The sequence below is a fragment of the Lolium perenne genome, chromosome 6 (assembly GCF_019359855.2).
Source record: "Lolium perenne isolate Kyuss_39 chromosome 6, Kyuss_2.0, whole genome shotgun sequence".
Lineage (NCBI taxonomy): Eukaryota > Viridiplantae > Streptophyta > Magnoliopsida > Poales > Poaceae > Lolium > Lolium perenne.
In genome coordinates, this window is record NC_067249.2 from 232,450,203 (window position 1) to 232,467,083 (window position 16,881).

The 16,881-nt window shown below is 46.4% G+C and overlaps 1 protein-coding gene across 9 annotated transcripts in view; it reads left to right on the top strand.

Moving 5' to 3' along the window:
- The first annotated feature begins 4,426 nt into the window (after positions 1–4,426).
- Positions 4,427–16,881, top strand: part of LOC127305993 (magnesium transporter MRS2-C-like) — a 47,922-nt gene continuing 35,467 nt past the window's right edge. For 3 of the 9 annotated variants that reach the window (XM_051336591.2, XM_051336593.2, XM_071822913.1), the window contains exons 1-2: positions 4,428–4,715; positions 8,609–9,099. In XM_051336591.2, coding sequence (XP_051192551.1) covers positions 8,659–9,099 — 441 coding nt within the window. In that variant the 5' untranslated portion in view covers positions 4,428–4,715; positions 8,609–8,658. Of the gene's footprint in view, positions 4,716–8,608; positions 9,100–16,881 lie in introns of all 9 variants that reach the window. The other 6 variants (XM_071822911.1, XM_051336595.2, XM_051336594.2 and 3 more) reach the window with 6 other exon arrangements.

Here is a 16,881-nt window from a genome sequence, read left to right on the forward strand (position 1 = left end):
AACATTATTTTGTTCCTATATGAATTTAAGGATAAGGCTAAAAGTAAGGACTAGAATACACGTATTACTAGTTGAATGCCCGTGCGTTGCTACGGTTTCTATTTTTTCCTCAATATGTCAATACAATAATGGAAAAATTAATGTGTATGATAAAAACAGCCACAATATATTCTACATATAAGATTATATCTCGTTTGAAGTATATTTTGACAACTGATATCATTACCTTCCACCTTTGTAGACTTCTAACCATGTTCGTATCACACGAACTAATCAAAGAAAACATAGCTGAAATAGAAGTTGTTCATCGATATTCAAACAAGTTGGAATCATATACCTTTAAGCTGAAATTCAAAGAAAATGGAGGAAGATCTAGTTGAGATGCGTGAAAGATAGAAGGATAACTGAAGCGGGCTAGAGAAGAGATGACTCTGCTCGACGTCGATGATCGGTGACATGATGGAATCTTGGGGCTATCTTCATGCGGGAAATAGAGCGTGGACGGGAACAGTAGAAAATAGACTCGGCGAGGCATGGTGGTTTAGGCGGTGTTGTGGTTGTTTTCTTCCCCACTGATGTAGCACTGCCAAGTCAACCTGCTACTTCACTCCGTCCCCGATCCCGCGCTCGACCTCATCTGTTCTGGGATGGTCGCCCTAAGCCACAAACTTCTTTCAAAATCAGTGAGGTGCGCTAGGTCAGTTGGTAGTACAAGACTCGGAACCATATACAACTTTAGTTCTACACTACTGATCCCGCAACAGTTTATCTCCAACCTGCAAAAGATCAGAAGTTATTACGATGTTTGCATTGCAAATACAATGATTATCATTCTTCATGTAAATGTAGCCATTCCTTCACATATAACTCTTCTAATTAAGCTCAACTAATGACCACACTATCTTCGGTTAACCACCCGTCACCCGACCACATTTTACAAATTGAAACAAATGGCTTGCAATGTAAGTGATGGTTGGCTTGGTTCAAGGTACACTCCGCCTCCAGCTAGAACTTCACATCTACCTGAGCAAACAAAAGAGTTTAGTTCGCGTCACATTAACTCCTTGCAAATTTGCAAACCGTAAAACAAATTACCTGCAAAAAATACGGATAAAGAAAATCAACAATGGTTGAACAAAGTTCCTCGTACTTACAGATTAATTCACAAATATCGCTGTCGAGTGGTACTTTGTTTGGCGGAGGATGTACCATGTTCAATCCTATAGAATATAGTCTTAAAAAATATCATAAGAGGTTATTTAATTACATATCTAAAAAAGAATACAAGGTAAACCATCAGAGTGCTAATAAGAAGGGCATTATTTCTGAAGTTGACTTCCCGTAGCAAAGAGTTAATTTTAGTTATTTAAAGTTTAATAATTTGCTAGCTAAGTACTCGTGGGTTTATATAGAACAATCGATAAATAGACGATCAACAAATATTGCTCAAAGAGTCACAATGTATAGTTCACAGAAGTCGAACACGGCACAAATATTGGTCAAATAGTCACAAAATATTTATAGCATCTTCATCCACCTGAATTGTAAACAACCCACTCAACTCTTGACCAACTTGAGGCATAACTATCTTAACCGTCAACGCGGGATCCTCATAATAGAAACTCATTGCTCCAAAATGGTCGCCGCCCTGAAACTGCACATGAATCTTCCTTTCTTGTTCTCACTATTCCGCCGCACCGCACCACAATATCCCTCGGTTCCTCGGACATCGATGAGTATTGTTTCCAATCCCTCTATTGTTTCTTGTCAGATATGCAATGTGTTGATCTACATTCGCATAGCTTTGTCCAGCTGAAACCAATACGCATGAGTGAAATAGTTAGAAGATATTCTTTTTTTGCTCATATGCTAAAACCAACAAATAAGTACCATTGAAAATATTTGCTATCAAAACTATCGGAGACACTTGCAGTATTTTTTTTCTCGCTCTTATGCTGCTTCTCTAGCCAGTACTATTTTCCTCATCAAACATCCAAGCATACCTACCTCGACAACTTGGTGGTTCATTTCTGAGATGATCATTACTCACGGCATTTGTAGCTCCATCAGTCATTGTGTTCGTTAAGTCTTTGAATGGGGAACATCCCACAACTTTTTGCCAAGAATTTTAACTCAGCGAGTCAATCTATAACCAACCACCTTAAAATATATAAGAACCCTATGTAATACCTTGATATGTAAAATAGAAGGTTCACAATTGCATGAGTTCGAAAAGGAATTGGAAATGGCCAAGTAGCATGTAAAATTGCAATTGTGAGAAATGCAGATGTAGGAAAAATAACGGTATATTGATACAATCTATAACAAAACAGATTATTTTCAGCTTCTAGTTGCACAATTTACATGTCCTAGAAGCGAGCCTGAAAGAATTACAAGTTGATACAACTCTTTTTCCATACCACTTCTCAATTCATGTCCGTAGTAAAAAGTAAAAACTCATCGATACCTTAGCTTCTTTACATTCGCATACAAAAAGTGCAAAAAAATTAGCCAAACAGAATACCGTTCAAGAATTGGAACCAATACATTGCTATACCACTGCACTATTTGGATATAGACAAGTAAAGAACTGGAATCGATCGACGAATGAGTAAATTGCCACCATGAACCCAACAATGCAATAAGGGAAGTAATATAGGTAGTAAGATTGATGAAAAAGCAAGTCTACCTTGACCATCAAGTAGCAGCGTCAGGGTACCATCTCAAAAAAAAAAAAAACAGCGTCAGGTACCGATGTCCATGCTGGTCAAGGCGTTGGGGTGGAGGCAGCCACCGATCGTCCTCTCCAAACCACCAAGCTCGGAACAGCTGTACGTCAACGCACGCTGGTGACACATCTCTTCCTGAGTTACTATTCCTCCACTTGCCGGCGACTGGCGGCGCTGACACCCGATCGCATCGCATGATCAGGAGCCACACCTAGAAATCCCTCGACGTCCTATGCCAGGATGCTCCCGGCGGCCGGACCCTGTCCCCTCACCACCGCATGCCCTATCATCACAAGAGCCCCGGCGACCGTGCCCCGCCCGCCTCTGGCTCCACGACTCCGTACATCTCAGACGGGTACCGCTGCCTCGATCGGGACAGCCACCACGAGATCCTCCGATCCCAAGCGATCGGTTATAACATTGCCTGCGCGCGTGTACGCGACCTCATATGCCACGCCAGTACGTGAACGTCTCAAGGCCACTGGGGGGTTTGGGATGAGCATGCAGCGACAGCCGAGAGGCACCGGTCCGAACTGCCGACGCATTTCTCCATTCACCTGTGATGAGAGAGAGAGAGAGAGAAAGAGAGAGAGATGTGGGAGCACCAGGCATGCACAGGAAACGAAAACTTTCACGGGGGTGATGCAAAGAGGTAGACATACATCACGTCCTGATTTTTGGGATATAACCTTCCTTTCCATTTTGATAGTTTCCTTTTTTCGGAAATAACCTTCCTTAATGGATAAGGAGTGAATCACGTCTTGATTGTTAATTGGAAAGACCGGATCATGTCTGGATTCTTTTGTTGCACGGACGGTAGGATAGACATTGAGTATATTGGACGGACATGATGCTCCGAATGACGACCATCAAACGCGTTGAGTGTCAAACGACCAACTCCCATTTAATAGTAAAGACTCCTATCCGCATCAGCACCGCCGGCGAGCTGCTCCCTCCGCATGACCGGCGGACTAATCCTCTACGCCACTACCCTGGGCGCACTGCTCCCCTTCGCCCTGAGCTGCTGCTCCCTCCTCACCGGCATTCGCCGCCTCCCCCCGTCACCGCTCTGGTGCTCCCTCGCTGGTGTTCTTCTCCAGGTCCGGTGAGCGGCGCCGAGATCCTCTTCCCTCTATTGGAACTCGCAGACTCCCACGTCCATGTCTCCCCGTCCCCCTCGCAGTCCCTCCCCCAATCCCGGGCACGCTCTCGGTCCAGCTCCCCGAACTCCCGCCTTCCCGTCGCCCAACAGGATGATGACTACGCGGCTAGGCCGACACCTCCTAGACCGGGGGAAGAGACGGGCTTAGAGATAAGTTGTTCGTGTGTGCAGTCGAAGGGGCGAACACCGGCGATGCTAGGAAAGGACCGCGGCGGCGTCGTCCATGAAGCTGCAGGTGAGACTTGAGAGGCGTGCGCACCCTGCAGCAGCTGGTGCTAGGGAGAAGGGAGCGACGCAAGATGCGAGACTGTCCTGGTGCGAGTGTGACTCTAGGTCACACAAGTAGGGGGGAATTTGGTCTTTAGGCGTGAGCCGTACCTGTTATTTTGAGCAAATCATCAATTGATAAAGTAAAAGTGGGGCAAATTGCAATGTGGGCAAATCATCATTTGATAAAGTAAAGTGGGGCAAAAAAAAAGACTGCAAAGCAAAAAAAAGGGGCAAATAATCGTCCCCAAATAAAGCAGAGCAAAAAGTAAAATGCCCCAAAAATCTCTCTGTCGCCGCTGCTGATTCTGATTCTTATTATGCCGCTTCTTGTGAGGCGAGCCTCCTGGCTCTCTCTGGGTAGGTGAAGGAAGGAGCCAGAGGGAGGGAGGTTCCTGAAGTCGTTGAATACAGAGTCGATGAACCCCTGGATCCTTGAGGTGTTTGGAGAGGGGCACCCTAGGTGACCGTATTCAGCTGGCGGCGGCCTGGCTCAGCTCAGATCAGCTGAAAACAAGTGAAGATCAAGAGAGGTTTATGGCCGCTGTCATGAAAAGGTACGCAACTCAGATTCAGTTGGCCCTTTTGATTTTCCGCTCTAGCCATTTTCCGATCTAGATAGGTATTAGAGGCGTGGCTTCAACTGAAGTGATAGCTTTTGGCAAGGAGTGGGTATGCAATTAGGAAATCTGCTGGCCAATCTGGGTCATGACCAAAAGCTGGGTCTTTCTTTCAGCCGTCTTAGCATTCTCGTTCTGTTTTAATGCTCCTGCAATTCTTGTTTTTGTTATTCTCTGTCGTTTGCTATGACTTCAATTTTTTTTTGCCACATATCGTCCCAATTCTTTCAAAAATCGTTCGAAAATTCAACTATTGTCTTTTCAGTTCGGCTGATATTTTGTTTCAAATTTCGAAATTTATTGCTTTTAAAGTCAAAACCTAGAATATTGGTTGCTGGTAACCCCAGCCTGCTACCCTTTTATCGGTCATCAGCTTAAAGAGAAGGCGTATGGAGGGGGGGGGGTTAAGTATGTTAGGCGCCCCTCACGTCGCTGTTAGAGCATGTCTAACAGCCCCCTATTTTGCTACCCCCGTAAAACGCGAGTAGAGGGCCCTATATCAAAAAAATGCTCCCGCAAGAACCATTCCGTCTAACAGACCCCGTATTTCACCCCGTATTTTTGAAAATTGCAAACCCCGGGAAAATTAAACGATAGTTCATCACGTTCATACATAGATAATAGATACGGATTTTACAAAATTGCGCGATCCTAATGGATCGCGACTTCTACGAACCTATCTACTCGTCGAGGATGACGAATGGCGCATTGGCGGCGGCCTCCCGCGCCTCCATCTCCTTCACGGTGGCGATGACCTGCGCCACCTCGTCTTCCTCCGCCCGAGCAGCTTCGGCGGCATCCTTCATGGATGCGGCCACCGCCTGCAAGTAGAGGGGGTCTTCCCCCTCCTCCGCCTCCTCTTCCTCCTCGCCGGCTAGCGGCGCTCCTCCGCCGCTGGTGCTCCCAATCCGTGCCTCCCATGCCGCCTTCGACCGGCCGTGCTGCTCCCAATCTGCGCGCTATTTGTCGAACTCGACACCGCTCATCGGCTTGAGCGGCGGATCGGCCTTGTAGTAGCGCCCGCCCGCCGCGAACTCGCGGAGCTTCACTGGCACGTAGAGGGCACCGACGTACCGGCACACCGCACGCCGACTCCCAGCGGCGGAGAGCTTGCACTGGCGCCGCCACGCCTCCTCGAGCGTGTCCGGCGAGCGGGATCGCTTCGATCTGGAGGCGGGCGACGCGGTACTGCTCCTTCGTGCGGACATGGCCGGCGGCGGTGCTAATCCTGCGGCGTGCGGCGTGGAATTTCTCGCCGGAGCGTGTGCGGGGAGGCGGCGGTGCACGGCGGAGCTAGGGTTGCGAGTGAGGGGTTGGACCCCCACTCGCACCTGCACCTCGTATTTGTAGGGGGCGGAGGGGTGGGTTTGATGGGCCCCGTATTCCGCCGATACGGGCCGGCCTGAATACGGGGCCTGCTAGACAGCCCAAATTGGCCTCACCCCCTATACCGCCGAAATTTTACGGGGTGGGGGCGTTTTGAGGGGCCTGCTAGACATGCTCTTAGTTCGTCTAAAAACGCGGCGAGTTCATCACGCTCCTCGCCCGACTTGCCGCAAGTTCAAAGTCTCGGCGAACAAGAAAAAAAGGCCAGAATTTCGGCCACATATTACAACAAGTCAAATGACAGTCGTGGAAGGCGCCTCCTCCTCCAGAGCCAACGTTGCCGCTGGAGTCGAACTGGCCGCCGGTGCTACCGCCCTTTCCTGGAAGATCATGGTGTGCTGCTCATTGTACCATACTCGCGTCTCGGAATCCATGGTAGCAGTGTCGGCCACCAGAAGCACCAAGTCCTTCTCCCGCTTCTTCACCGTGACATTGGCATTGAGAAGGCCGATCTTCACTTCTTGCTTCTCCAAAAACGCCGACCACCTCGCGTCGGCCTTCTCCTCCCTCGAGGCCGCCATAGTTCCTTGTCTGCCTCCCTCACGGCGGCATCGACGATGCACTTCTCGATGGAAGATTGCAGCCTTTCCGCGGCCGGCGCCCCCATCCTTGCCATCTTCGCTGCCTTGTTCCCAATTGGGGGCTCCTCCGTGGCTTCTGGTGCTGACGAGGTTGGATCGAAGCCGCCTTCCTTGGCCTTGGCGAGAGCCGCCTAAGTCAAGATCCACTTGTCACATGTCTCAATCCTTTTGAAGACATGGACGTACTTGAAATCGATGTCCTCGATGTCATTGCGGTAGGCTTGCAACATGAGAACCAACTACAACAAAATGGGCACAGCATGAGAACAATTGCAAATCAACAAGGACATGGGCGGAATGCGGCTTACTTGGTCGGAGAGGGAGGTGCCGCTCGGCGCACTTGTGTTGATCTCGGTTTTGATGCCATGTTATTTGTTGCAACATCCTTGTGTGATGCTCCAACGGTGTGACATGCCGGATTGGTTGCGATCCATGTGCACCTTGTTGAAATCGGGATCAACGAGCCTGCGCTCATCGAACACCACCTTCACCCTCACCCAATAGGTGCGAGAGTTTTGATTCGCGCAGATGAAAGGGTCGATGCTCACCACCTTCCATGTTTTGGCGAGGCATTCGTCCTCCTTTGTCCTCTACTTTGGGCTGCGGCCACCGGAGCCGACTTTCTTCTTCTTCCCCGCCGATGCTTTCTTCTTCTACGCGGCTGACGCGGGAACCAGCGGCTCCTCCTCTTCCCACTCCTCTTCTAGCGGCTCCTGGCCAACGCAGGTCTGGGACTCCTACTGCATGAACGCGTCTTGGGGGCAGTGCTGGATGATATCCTCCACGGCCTCCTGGGTTATACCGCCGAACACGCTATTGGCGTTGGTCCCGGTGGGCTAGTACAGTTGCCACGATGACGATCCGACGAATGGCAGAGGGCCGTGTCGCATGGTTGGTGAGCCATTGTACGCGACGTTGAGGTCCGACGAGAGGCCGGTGCGAGGGTGCTCGTCGTTGCGTGTCTGCTCCGGTGCGAAGGAGGAGTTAGGGTTGAAGCCATCGTGGGGGTCGCTATCGGGGTACTCGGGCGGCGGCTAGAACCGGGTCATGGGCGTCCGCTGATGGTTGCCGTGGAACCCTGGTGTGGCCGACGAGTTGACAGCTGGCGAAGAGACGGTGCTTTGGCTCTCCCAAACTTCGCCGTTTGGCGACGACGCGATCCACTCCAAGATAATGTTCATGGCCACATTCGCCTTCTTCTCCTTCGGGCGGGCCTCTCTGGCACTATGGTCGCCCGAGACCATCGCGCGGTGCTGGACGTCCGCCGCCCAAATAGTGTTTGTATAGTTCTACGGCAGATGCTTCGCCTGCCGCGAGTTTTTCTTCTTCGGCGGCTCAGATCCATCGGCGGTGGTGCGAGGGCCTTGGAACTTTTTCAGCGGCATCTCGACGGCGAGGAGGCGAGAGAGGGGAAATGGCGGGAGTGGCGACGGCGAGGCGTGGAAATGAGGAAAAGAGTGAGAAAAATGAGGGAAACAAGGTTTTGGAGGGAATATTTTGCTCTCTCTCGCCGATAGGTGTGGCCCACCCGCTTTTCAGCTCCATCCGACGCCCCCGCTAGCGTGGCCTGGGAGTGCCGGCCGAATTTGGGCTCTGGCGCCCCCAAAATCCGGTTGGGGGAGGCCTTTGGGGGCGCCAGGGAGATGATGTAATGTCTAAAAATTGGTTCATGCTCATGTTTGCAGTATATAACTTACAAGAAAACATTGTAGAGTTCAAAATCTCAGAGCAATACCAAAATAATAACATGATCTCTTTTTATTTTTCCTGCTACTTTGTATCCAGTTATCAGCTTAATGAAAAGCTGGGCTCAAGGGCCTAATATCTTAAATGGGTTCAAGCCATACTGTGCTATGCATGCAGGCTGTGAAAAAACAACCTTGTTGCATTCAAAACTTCAAAGTCATATCAAAATGGCAACAGGATCTCCTGGACACAGTGCGGATGGAATAGGCGGTGTAGCCATCGACGTCGAAGGTGACCGGAAAAGAGAAGTCAAGCGCTCGTGGGTTCGCGTGACTGCGACTACTGACGCACCTGCGATGTTGGAGCGCACCAAGCTGGAATTAATTGATCTACTGGACCTGTCGGTACGTGACCTCAGACTTGCTGACCCGAGTTTCTTCCACTCAGGCATCATCACCTGCGGGCACGCCATTGTCTGCGGCCTCGAACCCTTGCGGTGCATCATCACAGCTGACGAGGCGCTCTTCCTTCAAGAGATTTCCGATGAATTTATGGGCTGTGCCGCCGAGTTGCACCGCCGCTTTGTCGACCGTGATGACGACCTACCGTTTGAGTTCATCGCTCTTGAGGTTGTGCTGGAAGCCAGCTTCACTTATTTTGACATGCAGGTCTCGCATCATGCTACCTTGACTTAATTACTTGTGCTACCTTAACTTAATTACTTCTTTAGTTCCTGCCTAGTACTACCTCCATCCCAAAGTTTAAGGTTTATATTTTTTTAAGTTAACCTAATTAAAGTTGACTCAAATTTTAGAATAATCTATCAACACATATAATATTTTATAGATACCAATGAAAATATATTTCATTATCTATTTAATGATATTAATTTTATATTTTGCATGTTAATGATTTTTGGTAAAAGCTTAGTCAAATTTGATATAGTTTGACTTTCAAAAAATAATATAAGTTTTAAGTTTTGGGATGGAGGTAGTAGTATAGCCGGCCAACAGGTTGGGCATGTAAATGTATGCATGGCGAGCTTGATTGGTCAATCCTAGATGGCTTGTGCATCCTGGATTATCTGGAAGGTGGGGCATTAGGCCGTTTGAAAACAATACGTAGTAGTTACTTAGCATCACAGTCACAATAGTTACTTAGCATCACAGTCACCCTTATGCTATAGAGTATATACTGCATTTGAATTACTAACTGGGAAATGATTGGGATCGACTGAGACATGTCTCAGGCTATCACCACAAGGACTATGCTGGCTAAACAAGGTTTTGTTGGACCATGTTTTATGGAGGTGATGGCTTGTGCATCCTGTATTATCTGGAAGGTGAGAAATGATTACGTTTTCGAGGGGCAGCCTTCATCTTTTGGACGTTGGTGAGTGGGCTTCAAAAGTGATCTGATGTTGCAAGAATACAAAGTGAAAGCAGGCAGGAGAAAACGTTAATGTAGCCAACATAGAGCGGTATGCCGAATGCCGGAGCATGAAGATACCATAAAGAGAGTTAACGGAGAGCGGCCTACAGAAGCTGCAAAGGGAGTCGACGGAGAGCGCGGCATATAGAAGGCATATAGAAGGCGCAAAGAGAGTTGACGTAGAGGGGCAGGTAGAAACCACAGAGAGAGTTGGCGGAGAGCGGACCGTAGAAGCCGCGAAGAGAGTCGACGTGGAGCATCCCTGAAGACCTGCAGGAGAGTCGCCATGGAGCAGCATATGGAAGCCACGAGCGGAGTCAATGTAGAGCAGCTACCACCACCTGTAGGACCCGCTAGAGGAGTACCAAACAAAGAAGGAAGTTGCATGTGAGAGACGACGTTGGTAGAACGAACACCTACAGAAATCACCAGACATCCAAGGAATAGGAACGGCTCCAGACGACAACGACACGTACTGGTTATTACTCACGAGTTAGATTCGGTCTGGCAGAACAGATCTGGAATCGCTCAAACGAAGAATGTGGCAGCAAGCCAGCAACGCTAAAATACCTAGATGGCCGGCGTTGGGCGTCAACTAGAAGGCAAGGCTGGAGCGCACGGGCCGCGAGGGAGGCAGCGCGGTGGGAGGTCTGGAGCCTAGTGAAGACGGCGGGCCAATGGCGGATGACAACCTGGAGCGCGGAACATGATAGAGGGCGATGAGGTGGATTGTGGGGCGGACGGCGAACCTGCATATGGTGGCGGCGTGGGTGGGGGCGGTCGAAATGTAGCAGGGGTATTCGCTGGAGCAGCCGGTGACGGGAGAAGATGGCGGCTGATGGCGTGTATTTCACACGTTCGTTGGGCAACCCCAAGAGGAAGGTATGATGCGCACAGCAGCAAGTTTTCCCTCAGAAAGAAACCAAGGTTTATCGAACCAGGAGGAGCCAAGAAGCACGTTGAAGGTTGATGGCGGCGGGATGTAGTGCGGCGCAACACCAGGGATTCCGGCGCCAACGTGGAACCTGCACAACACAACCAAAGTACTTTGCCCCAACGAAACAGTGAGGTTGTCAATCTCACCGGCTTGCTGTAACAAAGAGTTAACCGTATTGTGTGGAAGATGATTGTTTGCAGAAAACAGTAGAACAAGTATTGCAGTAGATTGTATTTCAGTAAAGAGAATTGGACCGGGGTCCACAGTTCACTAGAGGTGTCTCTCCCATAAGACGAACAGCATGTTGGGTGAACAAATTACAGTTGGGCAATTGACAAATAAAGAGAGCATGACCATGCACATACATATCATGATGAGTATAGTGAGATTTAATTGGGCATTACGACAAAGTACATAGACCGTCATCCAACTGCATCTATGCCTAAAAAGTCCACCTTCAGGTTATCATCCGAACCCCTTCCAGTATTAAGTTGCTAACAACAGACAATTGCATTAAGTATGGTGCGTAATGTAACTAGTGACTACATCCTTGAACATAGCACTAATGTTTTATCCCTAGTGGCAACAGCACAACACAACCTTAGAACTTTCTCACATCGTCCTGTGTCAATGCAGCATGAACACACTATCGAGCATTAGTACTCCCTCTTGGAGTTACAAGCATCTACTTGGCCAGAGCATCTACTAGTAACGGAGAGCATGCAAGATCATAAACAACACATAAGCATAACTTTGATAATCAACATAACAAGTATTCTCTATTCATCGGATCCCAACAAACGCAACATATAGAATTACAGATAGATGATCTTGATCATGTTAGGCAGCTCACAAGATCCGACAATGATAGCACAATGGGGAGAAGACAACCATCTAGCTACTGCTATGGACCCATAGTCCAGGGGTAGACTACTCACACATCACACCGGAGGCGACCATGGCGGCGTAGAGTCCTCCGGGAGATGATTCCCCTCTCCGGCAGGGTGCCGGAGGCGATCTCCTGGATCCCCCGAGATGGGATCGGCGGCGGCGGCGTCTCTGGAAGGTTTTCCGTATCGTGGTTCTCGGTACTGGGGTTTTCGTCACGGAGACTTTTTATAGGCGGAAGGGCAGGTCAAGAGGCGGCACGGGGGCCCCACACTACAGGCCGGCGCGGCCAAGGGGGGGGCCGCGCCGCCCTATGGTGTGGCCCCTCCGTGGCCCCTCTTCGTCTCTCCTTCGGACTTCTGGAAGCTTCGTGAGAAAATAGGCCCCTGGGCCCTATGGTGTGGCCCCTCCGTGGCCCCTCTTCGTCTCTCCTTCGGACTTCTGGAAGCTTCGTGAGAAAATAGGCCCCTGGGCTTTGATTTCGTCCAATTCCGAGAATATTTCCTTACTAGGATTTCTGAAACCAAAAACAACAGAAAACAGAAACTTGCACTTCGGCATCTTGTTAATAGGTTAGTTCCAGAAAATGCACGAATATGACATAAAGTGTGCATAAAACATGTAGATAACATCAATAATGTGGCATGGAACATAAGAAATTATCGATACGTCGGAGACGTATCAGCATCCCCAAGCTTAGTTCTGCTCGTCCCGAGCAGGTAAAACGATAACACAGATAATTTCTGGAGTGACATGCCATCATAATCTTGATCATACTATTTGTAAAGCATATGTAGTGAATGCAGCGATCAAAACAATGTATACGACATGAGTAAACAAGTGAATCATATAGCAAAGACTTTTCATGAATAGCACTTCAAGACAAGCATCAATAAGTCTTGCATAAGAGTTAACTCATAAAGCAATAATTCAAAGTAAAGGCATTGAAGCAACACAAAAGAAGATTAAGTTTCAGCGGTTGCTTTCAACTTGTAACATGTATATCTCATGGATATTGTCAACATAGAGTAATATAATAAGTGCAATAAGCAAGTATGTAGGAATCAATGCACAGTTCACACAAGTGTTTGCTTCTTGAGGTGGAGAGAAATAGGTGAACTGACTCAACATTGAAAGTAAAAGAATGGTCCTCCATAGAGGAAAAGCATCGATTGCTATATTTGTGCTAGAGCTTTGATTTTGAAAACATGAAACAATTTTGTCAACGGTAGTAATAAAGCATATGCATCATGTAAATTATATCTTATAAGTTGCAAGCCACATGCATAGTGTACTAATAGTGCCCGCACCTTGTCCTAATTAGCTTGGACTACCGGGTCATCACAATGCATTGTTTTTACCAAGTGTCACAAAGGGGTACCTCTATGCCGCCTGTACAAAGGTCTAAGGAGAAAGCTCGCATTGGATTTCTCGCTATTGATTATTCTTCAACTTAGACATCCATACCGGGACAACATAGACAACAGATAATGGACTCCTCTTTTATGCATAAGCATATACCAACAATTAATAATTTTCTCATTTGAGATTTGAGGATTGTTGTCCAAAACTGAAACTTCCACCATGGAGCATGGCTTTAGTTAGCGGCCCGATGTTCTTCTCTAACATATGCATGCTTAACCATATGGTGGTAGATCTCTCTTGCTTCAGACAAGACGAACATGCATAGCAACTCACATTAAATTCAACAATGAATAGTTGATGGCGTCCCCAGTGAACATAGTTATCGCACAACAAGCAACTTAATAAGAGATAAAGTGCATAATTACATATTCAATACCACAATAGTTTTTAAGCTATTTGTCCCATGAGCTATATATTGCAAAGGTGAATGATGGAATTTTAAAGGTAGCACTCAAGCAATTTACTTTGGAATGGCGGAAAATACCATGTAGTATAGGTAGGTATGGTGGACACAAATGGCATAGTGGTTGGCTCAAGCATTTTGGATGCATGAGAAGTATTCCCTCTCGATACAAGGTTTAGGCTAGCAAGGCTTATTTGAAACAAACACAAGGATGAACCGGTGCAGCAAAACTCACATAAAAGACATATTGAAAACATTATAAGACTCTACACCGTCTTCCTTGTTGTTCAAACTCAATACTAGAAATTATCTAGACCTTAGAGAAACCAAATATGCAAACCAAATTTTAGCATGCTCTATGTATTTCTTCATTAATGGGTGCAAAGCATATGATGCAAGAGCTTAATCATGAGCACAACAATTGCCAAGTATCACATTACCCGAGACATTTATAGCAATTACTACATGTATCATTTTCCAATTCCAACCATATAACAATTTAACGAAGGAGAAACTTCGCCATGAATACTATGAGTAGAAACCAAGGACATACTTGTCCATATGCTACAGCGGAGCGTGTCTCTCTCCCATAAAGTGAATGCTAGGATCCATTTTATTCAAACAAAACAAAAAACAAAAACAAACCGACGCTCCAAGAAAAAGCACATAAGATGTGATGGAATAAAAATATAGTTTCAGGGGAGGAACCTGATAATGTTGTCGATGAAGAAGGGGATGCCTTGGGCATCCCCAAGCTTAGACGCTTGAGTCTTCTTGATATATGCAGGGGTGAACCACCGGGGCATCCCCAAGCTTAGAGCTTTCACTCTCCTTGATCATGTTGCATCATACTCCTCTCTTGATCCTTGAAAACTTCCTCCACACCAAACTCGAAACAACTCATTAGAGGGTTAGTGCACAATATAAATTGACATATTCAGAGGTGACACAATCATTCTTAACACTTCTGGACATTGCATAATGCTACTGGACATTAATGGATCAAAGAAATTCATCCAACATAGCGAAAGAGGCAATGCGAAATAAAAGGCAGAATCTGTCAAAACAGAACAGTTCGTATTGACGAATTTTAAAATGGCACCATACTTGCTCAAATGAAAATGCTCAAATTGAATGAAAGTTGCGTACATATCTGAGGATCATGCACGTAAATTGGCTTAATTTTCTGAGCTACCTACAGGGAGGTGGACCCAGATTCGTGACAGCAAAGAAATCTGGAACTGTGCAGTAATCCAAATCTAGTACTTACTTTTCTATCAACGGCTTAACTTGGCACAACAAAACACAAAACTAAGATAAGGAGAGGTTGCTACAGTAGTAAACAACTTCCAAGACACAAAATAAAAACAAAGTACTGTAGGTAAAAACATGGGTTGTCTCCCATAAGCGCTTTTCTTTAACGCCTTTCAGCTAGGCGCGGAAAGTGTGTATCAAGTATTATCAAGAGACGAAGTGTCAACCTTACCTTCGGCTTTACCCTTACCTTTCTTATTGTTTTTCTTTCCCTTTGGTTTAGGAAATGTATGAGTTTCCCCCGGTATAGAGGTGAATTTCAGAGTGCCTTCTCCAACATCAATGACTGCTCCCAATAGTTTCAGCAGGGATCTTCCGAGTGTGAGTTTTCCTGTTTCAACAACAAGATAATCAATGGATATTGTTCTTCCAAGAATGGTTGTATGCACACCTGCGGCTATTCCTTTAGGAATTATAGTAGAGTTATCAATGAGAGTTATTTCTTCTCCTCCTTCCTCGACTCCCCAAAGTTTCAAATATTTATAAATACTTTCAGGCATAAGGCAAAATTCATACATAATATCACAGTAGGCATGGAGAGTTCGATCACCGATGACAATTTTAACAGCAGGATCCCACATTGAGAGTTTAGAGTTCACTAAAACTTGTTCAAGACGATTACGAACGTGGCAATAATTATCATTCAAGCGAGATGTACTTATCTCAAGATTATTTAATCTATTATAAATGCTAGTGAGGACTGAATCAAAGTTATTAGCTGAATCATGTGATGCAACCAACTTCTTTATGGCATTAAAAGCTTGATCCCCTTTGCAATGAAGGAAATCTCCTCCCACTAAAGTATCCAAAGCATATCTATAGCGAACCATAAGACCAAAATAAAAATTACTGAGGAGCAAACTTAGAGTCATTTGAGGTTCAGTTTTACGATAAGAAGTAAAAATTCTAGACCAAGCATCCTTAAAACTCTCCTCATCCCCTTGTTTAAAAGTGAAGACTAATTCTTCAGGCGAAGAAGTAACAGGTTCAGAGCTAGACATGGTAACCAAAGTAACTAACTTTTTTTGTATTTTAATATAGAGTGCAAGACAATAAAGCAAACTGGATAAAGTAAATGCAAGTAAACTAATTTTTTTGTGTTTTTGATATAGTAAACAAGATAGCAAGTAAAGTAAAACTAGCAACTAATTTTTTTGTATTTTGATTTAGTGCAGCAAACAAAGTAGTAAATAAAACTAAGCAAGACAAAAACAAAGTAAAGAGATTGAGAAGTGGAGACTCCCCTTGCAGCGTGTCTTGATCTCCCCGGCAACGGCGCCAGAAAAAGAGCTGTTGCCGTGGGAGGCAATTCTCTGTGGTGTAGCTTTTCTTCAGTTACCCGGCAACGGCGCCAGAAAAAGAGCTTGATGGCGTGTATTTCACACGTTCGTTGGGCAACCCCAAGAGGAAGGTATGATGCGCACAGCAGCAAGTTTTCCCTCAGAAAGAAACCAAGGTTTATCGAACCAGGAGGAGCCAAGAAGCACGTTGAAGGTTGATGGCGGCGGGATGTAGTGCGGCGCAACACCAGGGATTCCGGCGCCAACGTGGAACCTGCACAACACAACCAAAGTACTTTGCCCCAACGAAACAGTGAGGTTGTCAATCTCACCGGCTTGCTGTAACAAAGAGTTAACCGTATTGTGTGGAAGATGATTGTTTGCGAAAACGATAGAACAAGTATTGCAAAGTAGATTGTATTTCAGTAAAGAGAATTGGACCGGGGTCCACAGTTCACTAGAGGTGTCTCTCCCATAAGACGAACAGCATGTTGGGTGAACAAATTACAGTTGGGCAATTGATAAATAAAGAGAGCATGACCATGCACATACATATCATGATGAGTATAGTGAGATTTAATTGGGCATTACGACAAAGTACATAGACCGTCATCCAACTGCATCTATGCCTAAAAAGTCCACCTTCAGGTTATCATCCGAACCCCTTCCAGTATTAAGTTGCTAACAACAGACAATTGCATTAAGTATGGTGCGTAATGTAACTAGTGACTACATCCTTGAACATAGCACTAATGTTTTATCCCTAGTGGCA